At 55.2% G+C, this 17,443-nt stretch overlaps 1 protein-coding gene across 11 annotated transcripts in view; it reads right to left on the reverse strand.

Annotated features, from left to right (window-relative positions):
- The window catches only part of MINDY4 (MINDY lysine 48 deubiquitinase 4), a 115,144-nt gene that overhangs the window by 23,482 nt on the left and 74,219 nt on the right, over nt 1-17,443 (reverse strand). For all 11 annotated transcript variants that reach the window (XR_014834325.1, XR_014834322.1, XR_014834321.1 and 8 more), the window contains 2 exons: nt 7,758-7,821; nt 4,566-4,727 (listed from right to left, as the gene is read on the reverse strand). Coding sequence is in view for 3 of the 11 variants with exons in the window: in XM_085005903.1 (XP_084862029.1) it covers nt 4,566-4,727; nt 7,758-7,821 (226 nt within the window). In the remaining 8 variants the exon portion in view is untranslated. The remainder of the gene's footprint in view (nt 1-4,565; nt 4,728-7,757; nt 7,822-17,443) is intronic.

Genomic DNA, 17,443 nt, shown 5'->3' on the forward strand with positions numbered 1-17,443 from the left:
TTCCTTTGGATTCTGTGGTGAGGAAGGAGGGTCGGGGGCTTGTTTCCTCCAGCAGAGTCCTGGGCTCTCTCCTAGCAGATGAACACGCAACACAATTCGGGAGTACACTTGACCCTTGAACAACGTGGGTTTGAACCCTGCGGGTCCGCCTATACAGCAGATATTTTTCAGTAGTAAATACTACGGTGCCGCATGGTCCGTCGTTGGTTGAATCCTTGGATGCAGAGGAATGTCAGATACCAAGGGCCAACTGTAAATTGTATGGGGATTAACCCCCACAAGGTTCAAGGATCAACTTGTACTTTTAAATGGATTCTTACATCTTTTGCAGGGTAAGGAGTCTGTATGTGCCCAACTCATCCATGGACTGCCAGCTTGGGGCCCTAATTTAAAATGCCAACATTTGACTGCTGGCAGAGTGGCAGTCTAGCATCTCCAAAGATAGCATCCTTTCAACACGACTTAGAGTTTGGTCCCAGGCACCATGTGAGGCAACAGGACAGCAGGGAGGGACACTAGAAGCTTGAGGGGGTTACCAGATGAATGGGGAGGAGAGAGCAGATAAATACGCACACAGACACATTTGCACCGCATTACAATGGACCTCAGAGTCACCGCTATCTTTTGTACCACTAAGAAAGCAAACAGCCTGGCAATTAAAGTCTGACCCACCACCAACTGCTGTAATGCATCAAAAGCTCAGAAATGTTCAAATGCAGAGCAAGTTTGCGTCTCAAAAGCAGTGAACAGGGAACCGTAAAGCCAAGAGGAGGCTTGTGAAGGAAGGAATTCAGATTCTATGACGGAGGAAGACAGGTGCGCAGGGGACCCTGAGAGCAGACCCCTATTTCGATAGAGTGATGAGGAGGTCAGGAGAGGTTTCCTGACCGTGAAGTCAAAAAGCGAAGGGAGGGACATGCAGGGACAGGTCCCATAGGGCCTTGCGGGCCATGGGAAGGCCTGGATTGTAGACTCTGTATTTGTTGGCTAGAGCCACGTAACAAGGTTCCACAGACTGGGCAGTTCAAACAACAGAAATTTGTTGTCTCACGATTCTGGTGGCCAGAGGTCCCAGATCACGGTGCTGGCAGTTAGTGTCTTGCGAGGCCTCCCTCTCTGGCTGCAGACGGCCGTCTCCCTCGTGTCTTCACATGGTCTCCCCATGTATACCTGTGTCCCAGTCTCTTCTTATAAGGACACCAGTCAGTCGGATTAGGGCACAACCATATGACTGACTTTTTACCTTAACTGCCTCTTTAATGGCCCTGTCTCCAAACACAGTCACGCTCCAAGGTACTGGACTGGGACTAGGACTTCGGCAAATGAACGCTGGCGGAGACGATACAATTCAGCCCCTAACAGTCTCAGAGGACTCGGAACCATGGAAGGTTGTTAAGCAAAGGAATGGTGTGACCGATCTACTCTTTCAAAGATCACAGTGGCTTCAGTGAAGGGGCAGGATTGGAAGGAGGTGGGGACAGGACCCAGAGGCCAGCGGGGCCATCACAGGTGTGCAGACCAGCAGTGCTGGTGGCTCAGACAGGGGTGAGAGTGGACAGACTTGAGGAACAACTTAGGGAGGGAGCCCTGTGGCCCCCTGATGGGTTGGATGTGCTCCTGGTGTAAGTACCCGGTGGAGGGCAGTGTCTGTGGAGCTGGACAGATGACAGGAGGATGGTGCCCGTAGACGCTCTCTGCCAAGCTCAGTCTTGGCCCAGGACCCTGCATGAAGGCAGCAATGAACGTGACCTACAGGTTACGGGAAAGCCGCGAGGTTAACCTCCCTGTCCCCTGCTGTCCTTCCCTGCTCTGTCAGTCCCCCACCACCACTGCCGCTGTGAGCCAAGAGGGGCTGGGCTTCCCTCTGCTGTGTAGTCCAGCCCTCACTCTGAGCCCTGGGAAGGGGGAGTGAGGCGGAAGTCAGATGGAAGACCGGCCTGATGGGTCACCAGGTCACCTACAGCAGATTAGGTCCCATGGGACACAGCTAGGCAGGGGCGGGAGGCTGGTTAGTTATGCCAGGTGTGCATTTCTTAGCCTAGAGTTGCCTCTGCTTCCCTTGGACACAGCTGGAACGTAGGTCACCTGACAAGCTCATAGCCTGGACTTACCACCTCCCATATTCTCAGGAGGGCCCCGGAACCCTGGCTCCCAGCCAGGGGCTCCTCTGAGAAGCCTGGACATGAGCTGGGAGTAAGAGGCAGGCCTGGCGCCGCCCTCTACTTGAAAGCAAGGCTTTAGCCTCATCAGAACAGTCCAGGCTGCTCCAAACACTATACCTTTCCCATGACCACGTTCGTGCTGCCCAGTGGAAGAAGACCAGAACAGGCCAGAGCGGGGCCCTGGCTCTGGATCCGAGCCTGAGCCTGGATACTAAACCTCCCTGGCTTCCTTTTCTCTCCAACGCGCCTACTCATGAAGGCCCAGAGGAATGAAGCGACAAAAGAGATGGCAGGTGGAGCTACGGGAGAGGAGAGCTCTTTGTCTAAACTGCCGGGCCTCTGCCTCCTCCTCTGCCCAGCCCGCGGGGAGCCCTGAGGAGGAGGAGAGGAGGCCCGGGTTCCTTAGCGAGGTTTCAGTCCCATGGCAGAGGAGCAAACCATCTCTAGCGCAGGGAGGTAAACTCTCCATCTTTGACAAACATTCAACAGCAGAGCGGGGCCGTGCGGATTCGAGGATTCAGATCATTGCGGGACCTGAATTTCCACAATCAGCATTTTATTCCAAGGAAAGGGTGACACTCCACCAATTTCTTGTCAATCACCCTCAACAGACCAAAGGAAAATAGTTTCCATTTTGACCAACGCCCTCCACACAAGAGTGAGACCGGGGCTCACGGTAAGGCTGGGGCGTCTGCGGGCCTGGCCAAGGCTACCCCCTCAGCCATGGAACTTGGGGCCGAATGCTCTCAGAGCCCACCCGCGGTCTGTCTCCCAGGGCTCCTGGCGCTTCTCACAGGCCACATGGCTGCACTCCTGGACTCCTTCCTGACACCAGCACATTGGGGAAGGAGTCACTACCATTCTTTTCTCCCCAAGACTTTGGAACTCACAAGTCTGCTTCCTGTCCCTGGGGGTAGAGGGTCCCCCAGAGAGGGGATCTGGGGGTGGGGCCATGCCACATAGCCCACTAGCAACGGGACAGCACACCCATTGTGATCATGCAGGAGGGGCATGAAGAAACTGAGCCCTGCCCTAAAATGCTTCTCTCCACCTAACTGGCAAATCCATCTGCCTAGCACGCCGAGTGTCCCCTCGGGCCAATATCTGCATCTCTGGTCCTGGGGATGTAAATAAATGAGGCCTCATCCTGACCCTCTGAGAATCTTCGGGGGGTAGTCACCACTAAAGACCTCCTGCTACCCCTTCAAGACAACCCTTTCTGTGTATCAACCACAGAACAGTATCTTCCCTCAAACTGAGGCGCTGAGAAGGGTGAGCAGCAGGCTGGGACAAGAGCGCAGGGCCTGGTGCTCCCCTACCCACACTGCCCACAGATCCGGTTACCCTATCCCCTGCCCAGCTTCTCCTAGAGGTCCAGCCCTTTCTAAGATCCTGGCTGAAGTGAAAGAGGAGACAGAGAGACCAATATACCTGCAAACAGATGGAGCGAGGCCTGTTATGGTTTGAACTGTGTCCTCCCAAAAGATATGTCGAAGTCCTAGGCCCCAGTACCTCAGAATGCAGCCTTATTGGAAAATAGGGCCGCTGCAGATGTAATTAGTTAAGATGAAGTTAGCGGAGCAGGGTGGGCCCACAACCTAACAGGACTGACATGCTTATAAGAAAAGAAGACACTGGAGCTTGCTGGTGGCCTAGTGGTTAAGGACTCGCCATTGTCACTGCTATGGCTCGGGTTATGGCTGTGGTTCCTGTCCAGTCCTTGGCCCACAGATTTCTGTGTGCTACTGGGGTGGGAAAAAAGAAAAGAAAAGGAGACACAGAAGAAGAAGATGGCCATGTGAAACCAGAGGCAGAGACGGGACTGATGCATCCACAAGCTAAGGATCACCAAGGATTGCTGGAAAACACCAAAAGCTAGAAAGGGTGAGGAAGGAGTTTCCCTTTGGTTTTCGGAGGACTTTAGCTCTGCCAACACCTTGAGTTTGGGCTTTTGTTAGGAGGACATCTGCACCAGAACTATGAGGGAACTCGTTGCTGTGGTTTTAAACCTGTCAGTTTGTGGTGCTTTGTTGCAATAGTCCTAGGAAAACAATACAAGGCTTAAGACTTCAGATCTTTGTCCCTAGAGAAGAAGCCCTTGCCCACCACACACACACACACACACACACACACACACACACACACACACACACACGACAACTGCAGCCTCTCTGATGCACAATCACACTGTAAATCCGTAGACGTCCCTTTCATGGAATCAGCTGGCCCTGGGTGTGAAGTACATCCTCTGCTGCACGGCGGCGAGGCTGCGCTTTCCCCAAACCCTCTGTGATTGAGACTGGCCCTGGCTCTGGGAACTGGAGCTGAACTTTCCTTCCTCTCCCTCCTGCTGGTCCCAGGAGCCGGGTTCCCGGGGGCTCTGGCAGCCCAGGCGCTGGGTACCTGGCACACGTTATAATGTTCAAAGAGAGACAGGAAGCCAATGTCGCTGCGCGTGGCAATGCCTTTGAGGAGCGTGATGTTCCCGTCGCCAGAGTCCAGCTCGACCACATCATTGAAAACATTGGACACGGCTTTCCCCGTCAGGAGCAGATTGACAAGTTCCTGTTGATGAGAGAAAGGGGAAAGGCCTGTCAAGGGGAGATGGGGAACAAGAGAAAATGGGTGGAGAAGGAAGGAAGAAAGCAAGGAGGATGACAGACCGAAGCCAAAGGGGCCTGTGACTTCAGCGTCTCTACCGCCCTCAGGGATGGCGCCAACTCTGTTCATCGAAGCAACCCTGGGACCTCATCAGTCTTTACTCCACAGGCATTCACTGAGCATCAGCACTGCCCAGGATCCTGTGGGGGGGGTAGGGGCGGGAGGGGGGTCCAGCTGGAGGGAAAGGGTGGTTCCTGACCTTGGCGTCCGGGTCTAGAGGGGGATCAGGAGGGGGCCTGCACAGCTGAAGTACAATGTAGGATGTGACTGGGGCTATTAAACTGTGCGCACAGAGCACTCATGGTCCAGATGGACACCCAACCACATGACAGAGTTGGAGCTGCTTTGCAGAGAAGTGACACTGGGTGGGCCTTGAAGGATGGCATTTTTATTTTGAAGCTTTTTTATTTTGAAATAATTTTAGAGTTAAAAGAAGTTGTAAAAATAGTACAGAGAGTTCCTGTGTACCGTTCACCCAGGTTCCCCCAATGATAACATCTTGCATAAACCAGAGCACAGTGTCAACACCAGGAAGCTGACAATGGGGCGACACTAATAACACAACTCCAGGGCCCATTCGATTTCACTGGTGAGGGCGGAGTCTTCATGCGGAGAGGAAGAGGAGTGGATGGCAGAGGCAGAGAAGTGGAGCCAGGGAGGCCCCAGCCTGGGTTCCACTCTGTCTCTGCTTCTGTTGGCTACGTGGCTTCAGGCATTTAGTGGCCCCGTGATTCCTGCCACACACCCTTCAGACCAGCAAGCCTGATGACCCCAGAACCAGGAGGCAGTGACAGGCGATGCCCTCAGCCAGTACCTCCTGCTTTGGTGGGTGGGGGTGGCTGCCAGGGCCCTTCCTCAAGCAGAGCAGCCCGGGGTCCATCCTGCTATCAGGAATGGGAAACAGGCTCACAGATGGCAAAGGATTTGGGCAGGGCACCCAGTGAGTTAGTGACAGAGCTGGGCTTCCACCTCACTTTCCAGCTTCCTTTCGGGTGTCCCTTCCATCTCCCTGTACCTGTTACCCTCAGGGCACCACCTAGCCTGCCAAGGATTCAGGATGAAGGGCAACCACTAAGCATCTGCTGTGCCGCTTAGGAAGGATGCAGGCAAGCCCAGCCTTAGTGCTGGGGCGGGACCTTCTCGTAACCCACCTCCTGGCTATACGTGTGAGGTCAGCAGGCAGGCCTCTGCCCCACAGTACGTGGGAACAGCCATATCAGCCCTTGCCCAGCATAAACTCTGGAGGGCAGAGTTCACAGAAGTGTTTTCCCCTGAATTGTTAGAGAGATGCTCAGGTTCATAAATCCCTCCGTCAGCACCAGGATCCCTGCCCCAGTGGCAGTAAAAGAGGCCCCTCTGATGGCCACAGGGGAGCCCCCATTGGAGGGAGATACCAAGGGGGACTCATTGTGTTCTTGCAGAGGAAACGAGAAAGAATCTGGAGGAAATGTCTGCTCTGAGATACTGCACCTTAGGGGCACTGGCTGCCTAGGAAAGGCATGACCTTCTTCAGACACGTTCCGGGATTCCCAACTGATTTTCAAGAGGGGAAAAAAGGTCCTGCTCCCCATCTGGGGTGTGTCTTGAAACCTTCCTCAGAGCAAGAAGTCTTCTCAAAATGGGGGAGAGGGGTGACAGGCCAGTCCCTGCCCCTAGACTCAAAATCACATGGTGACAAGGCTTAGTGGTCATCTAGTTCCTTGCTACTCAAAGTGTGGTCCGTGGACCAGCAGCGTCATCCTTCGCAGGGGCCTTTGAGAAATTCAAAACCTCAGGCCCCAGTCTGGACCCACTGAATCTGAGCCTGCTAGTCAGTAAGACTCTGGGGGACCCTGTGCACCTCAAAGTTTAAGAAGCACTGGTCTAGTCCAAATGCCTCATCCTACAAATGAGGAAATGGAGGTTCAGGGATGGGAAGAAAATCGCTCCAGCTCATTCTGCATGTGAAACAGCCACCACAGCTCAGAATCCAGCCCCAGGCTCTGGTCTGCATCCTCTGTATCCTGCTTAACTGCACCCCCCACGCCCCGCCCCCACCCCACAGGGCCTGGGCCTGGGCCAAGCTGCTCTCTGCCTGCCAATGGGGAAGCTCCCACAGGGAGGAAAGACATCCAGAGTGGGAGCTGGATCACCCCAGGCTCACCCTAATACCTTTCTCTAGGGAGATGAGCAGCAGCCAAGCTCAGATCTCCTTGGGTGCCTTGGAGAAACCATAGGCCTTGAGCTGGTCCCTGCCTGGGGCCCAGGTATGTGTTCAGGGCTGGCACCATTAAGCCAGGACTCCCAGGATAACTGGATCCTCCACTGGGCCCAGCCTGTCTGTGCTACACATGTTGATTTTGGATGCCCTGAGGGTCAGATTTAACTGTGGCCTGGTGGCCACTTGGGGAGGCCCTGCCACACAGAGAAAGGCTCAGACAGCAGCCAGGTGTAGCATTTGGCTCCCAGTCTTTTGCTCGCTGATAGGATCTTAAATGGATCCTTTTCTTTGTATCACCAGGTGCCTGGGAGGATGGATGACAAGCAATTGTGCTAAGGGTCCTTCCTGCCCTCCATGAAGCCCCTTAAGGGCCCCTTTGTAAAAATGCAGAGGGGAGGATTGATGTAAAGACAGCGTCCTGTGCAAACGCAGGGTGCCAGGGCCATCATCTCCCCAACTGGACTCAGGGCTCCCAGCCTGTGCCTGGGCTCTGAGCTGGGCAGCAACTGGGTCTGCATCTCTTGCACCTCCTACAGCTCCATGCTCACAGACGGGGTAAGCAAACTCCAGAAACAGAAGCTAACCTCATTCCCTTTCTAGGTCTTCATAACGGGGAAGCCCAGCAGAGGTGGAACATGAGAGCGGCTTGGGGAGTGCTGGCAGGAGCAAAGACAGAAAGAAAGAGGAAGGGAAAGATGCGCCTGGCTGCATGGGGTCCCCACTGTGGCCCTGACCTGCGTGCAATATCCATGTGATCCAATCAGGTGGCTGGTGGGGACATCAAAGTCCTGGCGGACCCTGGAGAACAAGAAGAAGTGGTGTTAGCATGTCCCTGCCTGACCCAGGCTGCTGGGCACACCTTTCTGGCCAGCTGCTCCCCTTGGGTTCCAGGCTGAGGCCCGGAATTCTGGGTCTGGCGGGAACCTGAGCCTCTATGTTCTGTGCTCTCCCTGGGGCTCACTGCTCTGGGCAACGGCCTCCACTCTGGCTTCACAGGGCCCTTTTGACACCAGAGAACGGTAATGGAAGCACGCCACAGCAGAAAGCGCCCTGGGTATGGACTCCATGTCCTGCATTCACACCCAACTGTCGCTTACTAATGGTGGGGACTGCCACAGCCCTCGCCATTTCTGGCCCTCGTCTGCAAAAGTCTGTTAAGTGGGAGGAATGGTGTCTAATGTCTCCTTGTGTCCTAAAACAAGAGTTGCCACCCCCTGGGCATTGACCCCATACCAGGCTGCATCCACCCATTATTCCCTAAAACCTAAGAGAAGATCAAAACCTAAAGAATTGACTTTCCCAGGGTGCTTGGCTCGTGGGTGGGAGAGCTAGTGAGGGATCTGGCTGCTGGTCTCAGAGGCCTCCGTTCCCCCCAACCTAGGTCACCTCTGTGGCTCCACCCTCAGAAAGGGGTCCCCGAAAGGCACAAGGTGAAAAGTCTATTTGCCAAGATTTCTAGGGTTGTATGCTACTGGGGGCCAAAACAATTCAGAATGTCATGTCATGTCAGCAATGGCCCTGTCACATGCGAGGGCAGCACTAGGAGGCAAGACCCCAACCCCCAAATCTCAAAACCCTCCTGCCATCCAGAAAGCCCACCATTAGGACATTTTCACTTTTACCCCAAAGTAAATCTCTCAGGAGAACAAGAGTTATTGTTGAACAGAGCTGTGGGGCCGGGGAAGCAGGAAACGAGGCCCATCTACAGACCACATCAACCCTCCTGCCCCCAGTGAAGTAGGAATTACTAGATTTTATAGACGTGGAAAGAAGTTCAGATATACTGCCAGGAGGGTGATCTGAGGCCAGAGAGCGGCTCCCCCCACTGTCGCCCACCCTTCATAGGCCATGGCCTGGCCTGCCCCCTGCATCCCCACCTCAAAGAGCATGCCAAGGGGCAGCCCAGAGGTAGGAAGAGCCAAGCAATTGTGACGTTTATTTTTCTCTTTTAGTGGAATAGAAGAGAAACCTGGTCCCAATTTTATGCTTTAAATCTAAGATCTGCCATTAGTCCGAAAACCTTAAAAACATGCATCCTGGTCTCCAACGAGCTTAGAAACTCGAGCTCCATGATTCCCAGGAGAAACTCTTCCCTGCGGTTTGTATTAACCATGGCCCAACGGGGACGGTTGGTGGTCCACGTGAGGAGACAGACAGGGTTGGCACCACAGCGCCCAGCTGAGACCACGGAGGCCAAGGATCCTTGGAAAGGACCCTGGAGGCTGGCCCACCAGAAGCAGCCCAGCAGGTCTGGGAAGGAGCGGATCGGGGGACGGGGGAGAAACGATTGAGGGTAGCGCATGACTGGTGCTGGCTGGAGCAGAAGAATTGATGGAAATGCTCCCCGCGGCATACCCAACACACACAGGCATCTTCCGAAGGGAAGAAAATAACCTCAGAGGAGCCCTGGGTGGACCGATAAGCATCACTGGCCCCAAGCCACCCTGAAGCTTTCAGAAGCAGTCTGATCTTCGTAATCGCACCGCCTCGTGTTCAGCCAGAGGGTCTGAGCGCCTGCGTCAGCTGAGAGCAGAGGGACAGGCAGAAAGGACAATAGGAGGAAATGGTAATTGCATCCTTAGGTGCAAACACGATGGGAAATTCAGAAGTAGGCTCAGATCTTAAAAGGGAGGACCATCTGTATTTCATATTAGGGCATTCGGGAGACGCCAAGGAGTGGCTTATGGCTTAAGAGATTTACAACTTTGGCAAATCTAGATGCCCAGGCCTCCCTTGAGGGGAATTCCCTGGAGAGCTGAGTGTGAGGAGTCCTGGAGCAAAGACACAGCGGCTTCTGCTCTGCCCCGAGACGAGGCAGCTCGCACAGCCAGGCCATCATCAGGCCTGAGTTCTAGCCCCGTGGCGGGGGCCCCAAATCTCTCCTCTCAGGGCTGCGGTCTCCCTTCGTGTAATACGAGGGGCGTGTACAACACGAGGGTGTTATGGACCCAACTGTGTCCCCTCAAACGAAAGGTTTAAAAGGGGCGGTGGGTTCTCCTTCAATCTGACTGGCATCCTTTTAAGACTTAAGAGGAAATTGGGACACACAGAGGGAGAGCAGGGAGGTGTACGGGCAGAGCAAAGTCCATGTGAGGACATGGGGTGGGGGCCAGCCACCTGCAGGCCAAGGGGAGAGGCCTCAGGGGACGCCAACCTTGCAAGACCTCCATCTTGGCCTTCCAGCCTCCAGAACTGGGAAGAGTGCGTTTCTGTTGTTTGAGCCACCCAGGCTGTGGTACTTTGGCATGGCAGCCCTGGCAAACTAAACAAGGGGCCCTCAACATCTTTCTTCAAATGAACTCTATACGCAGAGGCCCAGCGCACACGACATAAAGGTACACTGCTCAGCTGGAGGCAGTGCAGAGGCTGGGCCCACCCTTCTTCCTCTCCTCAGCCCCCGAGGCCCCTCTGGGAAGCCCTTAGGTCTCCAGGGTCATGCAGGGTCCTGGGAGCAGGGCCTGAATCAGTGGAGGGGCCACCCGAGCCCTGAGGTTCCTGCTTTCTGGGCTTCTGAGCTACAAGCTGTGACAAGCCCTCCCCAGGACTGATCACCATCCCAGTCTTAGGGGCACATTGCTCCCTCCACGGTCCTCCTGGGAGCAAGAAAACATTGGGTCCTGGGAGAATTCTGCCCAGCCTGAGGACTCAGGCACCAAGCTGGGAGAGAGGAGACAGGAGGGGCCCGAGCCTGATGAAGCCTGCCCCCGAGGCTGTCCTGCACTGGGGACCCCTTCAGGGAACTGGAGGTTGCCTGGATTTTAGACTGCAAGAAGCCCAGAGTGGGCGGAGCCTGAAAGGACTTGCTTTGGGCGTGGAAACTTAGGAGGAGGGGCTTGGCTCCGGCTGCCCTGCCACCAGCCTCCACAGCATCCTGGAAGCTCAGGGCCTGAACCTGGACCAATGGTCTGTGGTCATGGTCCGATCCTGAGGTGTCCAGCCCACCCACAGACAGAGGAGGGGGGCCTGTGCCCAAGGTGTCATCAAGGGCTGCTTCTCCTAGCTCTGCCCTCATCAGGAGGTCCTAGAGACACCACACCTCGTGGAGAAACAGAACAAAGAGGATGTTAGGGCTGGCAGAGCCCTTAGGGCCCAGCGTTTTGCAGGTGGGAGAATGGATACCTAGAGAAAGGACACAGCTGGCCCAAGGCTAGTGATAGGGGACAACTCACATTCAGGCCCAAAGCCGTTCCTAGAGCTCAAGTGCCTCTGTCCAGCCTGCCCTTTGTCATGGGGCTTGGGGGTGGGGGGCAGGATGCAGAGGTTCTGCCACCAAGGAGCTAACAATGAAATTTTGGGGTAGAGTCCTCCCTAGAGCCTCACAAGGCCAGCAGGCAAGAGCCACCACCTCTGTTCTAATGATGGGGAAATGGAAGCCAGAAAAGAGAAGGGACTTGCTTCAGAGTGGGCCAGAGCTGTGTCCCTGGCACCAACATCACACTGTCCAGTGTGGTCTGAAACACGTCATGGTCAACCCAGCTGACCAGCTCCATGCAGGTCCAGGAGTCCTAAAGCCTCACTCCTGGTCCTCACCATTCTGCGCTGGGTCACAGCTTGTCCCTTAACTCTAAACCCTCCCCAAAGTGCGACTGAACATGTCAATCTGGGCATTTTACACAGAAGTTTCTGAATAAGAAGGAAAACATGTCCAAGTGGCCTAAAAATACAATTCCAGTCTACCGTCAAAGCCATTCACCTAAAATCAATGTCCACCGGAGGTGGGGTCAGTGGCCAACTGGGTATTAGATTTGCTGAGTGACCTCGGGTGAGTTGCTACCTCACTCTCAGCCCGTATCTTCATTTACAAAACCGGAGGCCTGGAACGAGCAGTCTCTGGGGACCCTCTGGGATGCGAATAAATGTGCCTGGTTCTCTATTTAAGAGATCGTGCCTAAAATAGCTGTAAATTAACCTGACCAGCCACCTCCCCTCCCCCTGACCTATAGGTGCCAGGCTCGGGACACCAGCACATCCTGTTGGGCCAGCTCCTGCCTGTGCCTCCCCAGAGACCCCTCCCCAGAGACAGCATCCACACCACCTCAGCGGCCTCCAGAGACAATCAGCCATTGTTTGGCCGGACTTCTATTGACTCTCGAGGACAACATCAAGAGTGAAAAGGACAGCCGTGGAACAGCTAGGAGAACCTGGGCTCTGGATTCGGGGAGCCCTGGATTCAAATCCAGCTGCTACTGCTTACCAGTTGCTCCCCTCTCTAAGCCTCAGTTTCCCCGCATGCAAAATGGATAGCAATATTATAAACTGCTGTGAGAACCGAAAGAGATGTGCTATATAAAGCATCTGACATTTGGTAAATGTCACTTCCTTTCTCCTACGATAATAGCAAAAATAACAACAACTGAAAAAAAAAAAAAACAATGACTGAGAGGTCATGATTCCTGCAACCTCAACTCTTGGTATCACAGCCAAGAACCCAGAATAAATGGAGGCTCCCAGTGACTGACTGAGGCCATGAATATCTGAAAAGGGTTTGGAGAAAGCGGATATTGCCTGTTTTCTCAGGCAGGCTGTCAGGAATGGACAATGAGTCCGAACACCTGGGTGTCAGGCCCCCTCTGCCACCTGCGCTGTGTGACCTTTGGCAAATTGCTTCTATCTCTGGGCCTTGGGTGTGCCATCTCTTGATGGAGATAACAATAACCACTCAAAGAGTTGCTGCGATAAGGGCTGAGGCCATAAAAAGGCCTCGCGAGCCACAGGCAGCTCCCCAGGTTGGAGGGAATGGCTGTTATTTCCATTCTGCAGGAAGGAGCCCTGAAGAGGATGTGACAAGGCAGGGACCCAGGAAGCAGGGAAAGGAGTGTGGCTGGAGAGAGGAGGCCCTGTCTAGGGGAAGGAAGAGAAAGTAGGTGCTCAAGCCCCGCCCGTGCTGCCTTCTACCTCCCCACCCCCAGTCCCCTCCCACGTGCCAGCACCTTCCTTCCCAACCACACCTTGTGCAATGATTCCCTGCCAACCCCTCGGCGGGCCCTCGCCTACTTTGTTCTTGCTCTCTGCCCCAACTCTCCCCACACATCCCACGGGGCCCTGCTGAAAGCCGCCTCCTCCGTAGAGAGATACCTCCCTCACTCCAGGAGGGAGTGCCCTTCACTTCGGGGGTAGCTTCTTCCTAAGAACATCCACCCACCGCTTTTCAGGGGCTGGCCTTGCCCTACCCCCACCCGCCCAGGCAGCAAGGACTTTGAGGTCCAGGGTCACATTGTGCCCAGCTGGCTGCCTGGTGCCCAGGACTGGACCCTAACCCTGCAGGTGCACAGCAAATGGGCCCTAAATTGTGAGAGCCTGCCCACACCCAGCCCTGTGGAACAGGCTCCGGGAGCTGGATCCCAGGCCATGTTCAGAGACAGGCAGAAATAAGCTTCCCACCAAAAGCTGAGGCTGGCCCGGAACAGAAGATTCTTCCAAAAGGTTCATGGCCTCTTCCTCATCCTGAGGCCTGTCCTCTTGACCTGCGCACCCAAGCGAGCCCTTTGTGGAGCATGGAGGAGAGCCCTTGGGAGAGTGGGCGGGGTGCTGGAGGCACTGAGGGTCATGGTCTGGGCTTGGCTGCCCTTCTTCGCATCCAGCCCTCAGGCTCAGTGTCCGTGGGCAGACCTGCCGCCCTCAGCCATGCTGCACTGGCACTCACTAGTCATGACTCGCCATCTCAGCAGCCTGGGACCAGACCGTGCCGGCTGAAATGAGGTGGACAAGCAGCAGTTTGGTCTGGGCCTCCCCGGGGTCTTGTATCCCACTTCCCCTCCTAGGTGGGCAGACACAGCCTGTCTGTCATTCCTCCCCCAGCCCAGGAAAGGCGAGGCGGGCACAGGAAACTTGGATGATGGTGTCAGCTGTGCCGCCCACCTGCCCTTAATTCTCAGAGCCCTGGTCTCCACATCTGTAAAATGCGACAATGGACCGGGCCTGTGGGCCTGCCCCTTGGGTTGTTGCCAGCCTCCAGAGTGCAGGGTAGGATGTTCCAGGCCAGCCTCAGCTGCGTTCATGGGACACTTGCTTTTACCTGCCTTCAAATGCCACCTGGGATCCAGCTTCTGGAGGCCAGTTGGTCCACAGGGCTGGGTGTGGGCAGGCTTGCACAATTTAGGGCCCATTTGCTGTGCACCTGCAGAGGCCCAGGGCCCCTCCCTCTCCCCTCCGCCTCCAGCATCTGCCTTCCTCGGGGTGAAGAAGCCAGCCAGAGAGCTACAGGACGGAGCTCTGGTCACTGCACAGGAGCTGGAGGACACGGGAGCTGGGGCCTCCCAGAAAAGGAGCCCAGGAGAGGAAGGAAGGTCAGTGGACGGAAGTGGGGTCTGGGTGGAGCGTGTGCTATGTCTGATGACAAAGGCATCATCAGCAAGCCCTTTGGGTCTGCCTCCCACCCGCCACCTTGGCCTCTTCAGACCCGTCTGCAGAAAGCAGTCCCTCACCAGCACCACCTCTACTAGAATTTGAATCCAGTTAACTTGGAGTTCATTGAGAAAGCTCCTCTTCTGCTTCCTAGCTAGTCAAAGCGCTTGGCATGTCAGGAGGGAGGGCCATTAACCATGTGGCTGTCTCATGTCCCACGTGGAAGACCCAGGGGAGAAAGGCCAAGGCTCTGTTGAGGGCTGCACACAGTTGTCTGTGTCGAGCCAGGCACCAGGTCTGGGCAGTTCTGTGTGCCCTTCCCATCCTGGGCTGGAAGAATTTAGGTGGCGCCACAGGAGGTTGGAGGAGAACTCTGACACGTATCCTATCTGCCCCCTCCCACCAGGACAGCAGTCTGGGGCCAACCAAGAACCTGGGTTTCTCAACCAGGGCAGGCCCCTGTTCAAATCCTTACTTGGTCATCCACGGGCCTGCCCAGCGTCCCTGAGGTGGACCAGAAGCTTCGCCACTGCTGCTCTCCACTTCTGAGAGTGGATCGTGGGGCCTCCTCCATCAGGCCCAGATCTGACCCACCCCAAGCTCACACCTGCTCCCAGCTCCTTGATGCATCTCCCACCTCCAGTTCCTGACTGCACAGCCATTCCTGCCCACTGCCCTCCCCCCCCGCCCCGGCCAGCATGGTAGATCCCTGGGGGTTCTAACCACCTTCGGGAGGTGTGGTCACACATCCCCAGATGGGTGTGGCCCAGGCCTGGCCACCACAAGGCATCAGGAATCGGGGTGTGGCTCCCCACAGTTTGAGGAGTGTGGGGGCAGGGGGCGCGGAGAAGGTTTATAAGAGGCCACTATGCAGGAGGCTCCCCCAAGAACACAGAGGAGACAGAGAAAAGAGGAGTGAAGAGACAGAACTGTGGACACCAAGTCCAAAGACCCTCTCTGGGATCCTGGATCCAGCCACTCCTAAAGCCCTGGACTTTTGATATGTATCAATTAACAGCCTTGTTTTCGCTTATGCTGGCTAAGAACTGCCTTTCTGCCACTTGCCTTTGCATGACCAACAGTCATGGTTGGCTGTAATTTCAAGGCCGTTTCACTGTGCTGTTGCTGTTTTCACTCTGCTGGAGACAGTTACAGACAGCTCAGAGCCACCATGCTTTGTATGGTATGGGGGAGGCCCCATGCCTTCAGGGCTTGGCTTGTGCTGTTCAAAAAGTACTTCAGCAGGGGACAAAGTACTGCCTATTTTAGACTTTTAAGATTGCCCTTGGGCAGCCAAAGTGAATGCCAAGGGTCTCCTGAATGAAAAGGTTCTCTTCACAAGTTGTCCTCTGCCCCACCACCCTGCCTAAATCACCCAGGGGCATTGCCTGAGCCCTCCCCTGTGCCACGTTCCAGCTCACTGCTGACTCCCTGAGGGGCTGGCACACCCCTGCACTGCGCTGTGCAGCCCTGGCTCAGAGCTGGCCTTGACCCCAAGGCGCTGAGCATCCTTGGGGCTGGTGAGAACAGAACACCCTGTGGAAAGTTCTGGGCCATGCGGTTTGGAAAGCAGGAGAGCTAGGAGAACATGAAAGCCTGTATGGGATTTACTGTAAGCAATCTGAGATCTTAGGAAAGAAAATAGATGGCTTGAAATCAAGCAGAAAATAATAAAACCTTCTCAAGACTTTGCATTCAGCCCAGGGTAAACAAAATTCAAAGGCCAGCCTTGCTACTGTTCTTTCAGTTTCTGAGAGTGAAGTGGCCAGGCTGGCCTCTGGCTGCCCATGGCACCCTCGCCCTGGCTCCCCCAAGGTCTGGGGATGGCCAGTGGACAGGAGGCCCTGACTCTGTGCGACAGCTGCCCCTGAGCCTCAGGAATGGGTCCCACAGCCCCTGCTAGGAGGGAGAGATGGCACAAGCTCAGTCACATTCACTCCCACACACACACAATCAAGTCGCCCTTCACACAATCTCAGACACAACCACTGACACCCACATCATCTCACAGTCAGCCTCACGGCCCCCCCATCTCCCACCCACACACACGCCACCACGAAGGCACACATACTCGTGCTGCGTTTGCGAGGAACTGGGTGTGATTTCCAGCCCCCTGACTCTACTCCCGGCAGAACAGCCTGTGATTTGAGAGACTCTGCTCTTACAGGCTACTAGGTCATGCTTTCAATTGCCTGGGTAGCTCCCGATCACCCTAAGTGGTATCAGAGGGTTCAGCAAAGCTAAATCTGAACCCCAGAGCAGGAAGGCCCTTGGGGATCACCCGGTCCTATGGTTTTTAAGCTGTGTTTGCAGAATGGGGGCTTCTCCAAAGAAGTGTCTCCTGGGACCAGGGAGGACTCATCATCCACTGCAGGACATCCCTGTGGCCGTGTCTCACCAAGCCAAGACTGGGGCATGAAGGACAGGACAGGACCTGAGAGCACAACTGGGAGAGGAGAGGACTAGCCGCGGCCACTGCCCAAGGCGTGCTGCCCGCCCGGACCTGCCAGGCATGCAACATGTATTTCTGCACTTCACCTTGTGAGGCAGGAATTCTCATCCCCATTTTACAGAAGAAGAAACTTGGGCTCAGAGGAGTACAGAGTGAGGCCGGAACAAGTCTGTTTTACTCCCAAGTTCAGGTTCTTAAAGAGCAAACCCAAAGAGCCCCATCTGGACCAGGCTGCTTGGGTTGAGCTGTGTGACTTCGGGGCAAGTCACTCACCTCTCACAGCCCCGATTCCTCATTGAAAGACAGAGATGGTGACAATAATCACAACAGTGTCAGAGTTCCCTTCGTGGCTCAGAGGTTAACAAATCTGACTAGGAACCATGAGGTTGAGGGTTCAATCCCTGGCCTTGCTCAGTGGGTTAAGGATGCAGTGTTGCCATGAGCTCTGGTATAGGTTGAAGACGCGCCTCGGATCTGACGTTGCTGTGGCTGTGGCGTAGGCCGGCGGCTACAGCTCCGATTCGACCCCTAGCCTGGGAACCTCCATGTGCCGCGGGAGCAGCCCTGGAAAAGACAAAAACACAATCATCATCATCATCACAATAGTGTCACCTAACAGGGCCG

The sequence above is a fragment of the Sus scrofa genome, chromosome 18, assembly GCF_054392235.1.
Source record: "Sus scrofa isolate SSC_HxYL_T2T_F1_AM1 chromosome 18, Sscrofa_HxYL_maternal_Yorkshire_Landrace_v2.0, whole genome shotgun sequence".
Classification (NCBI taxonomy): Eukaryota; Metazoa; Chordata; class Mammalia; order Artiodactyla; family Suidae; genus Sus; species Sus scrofa.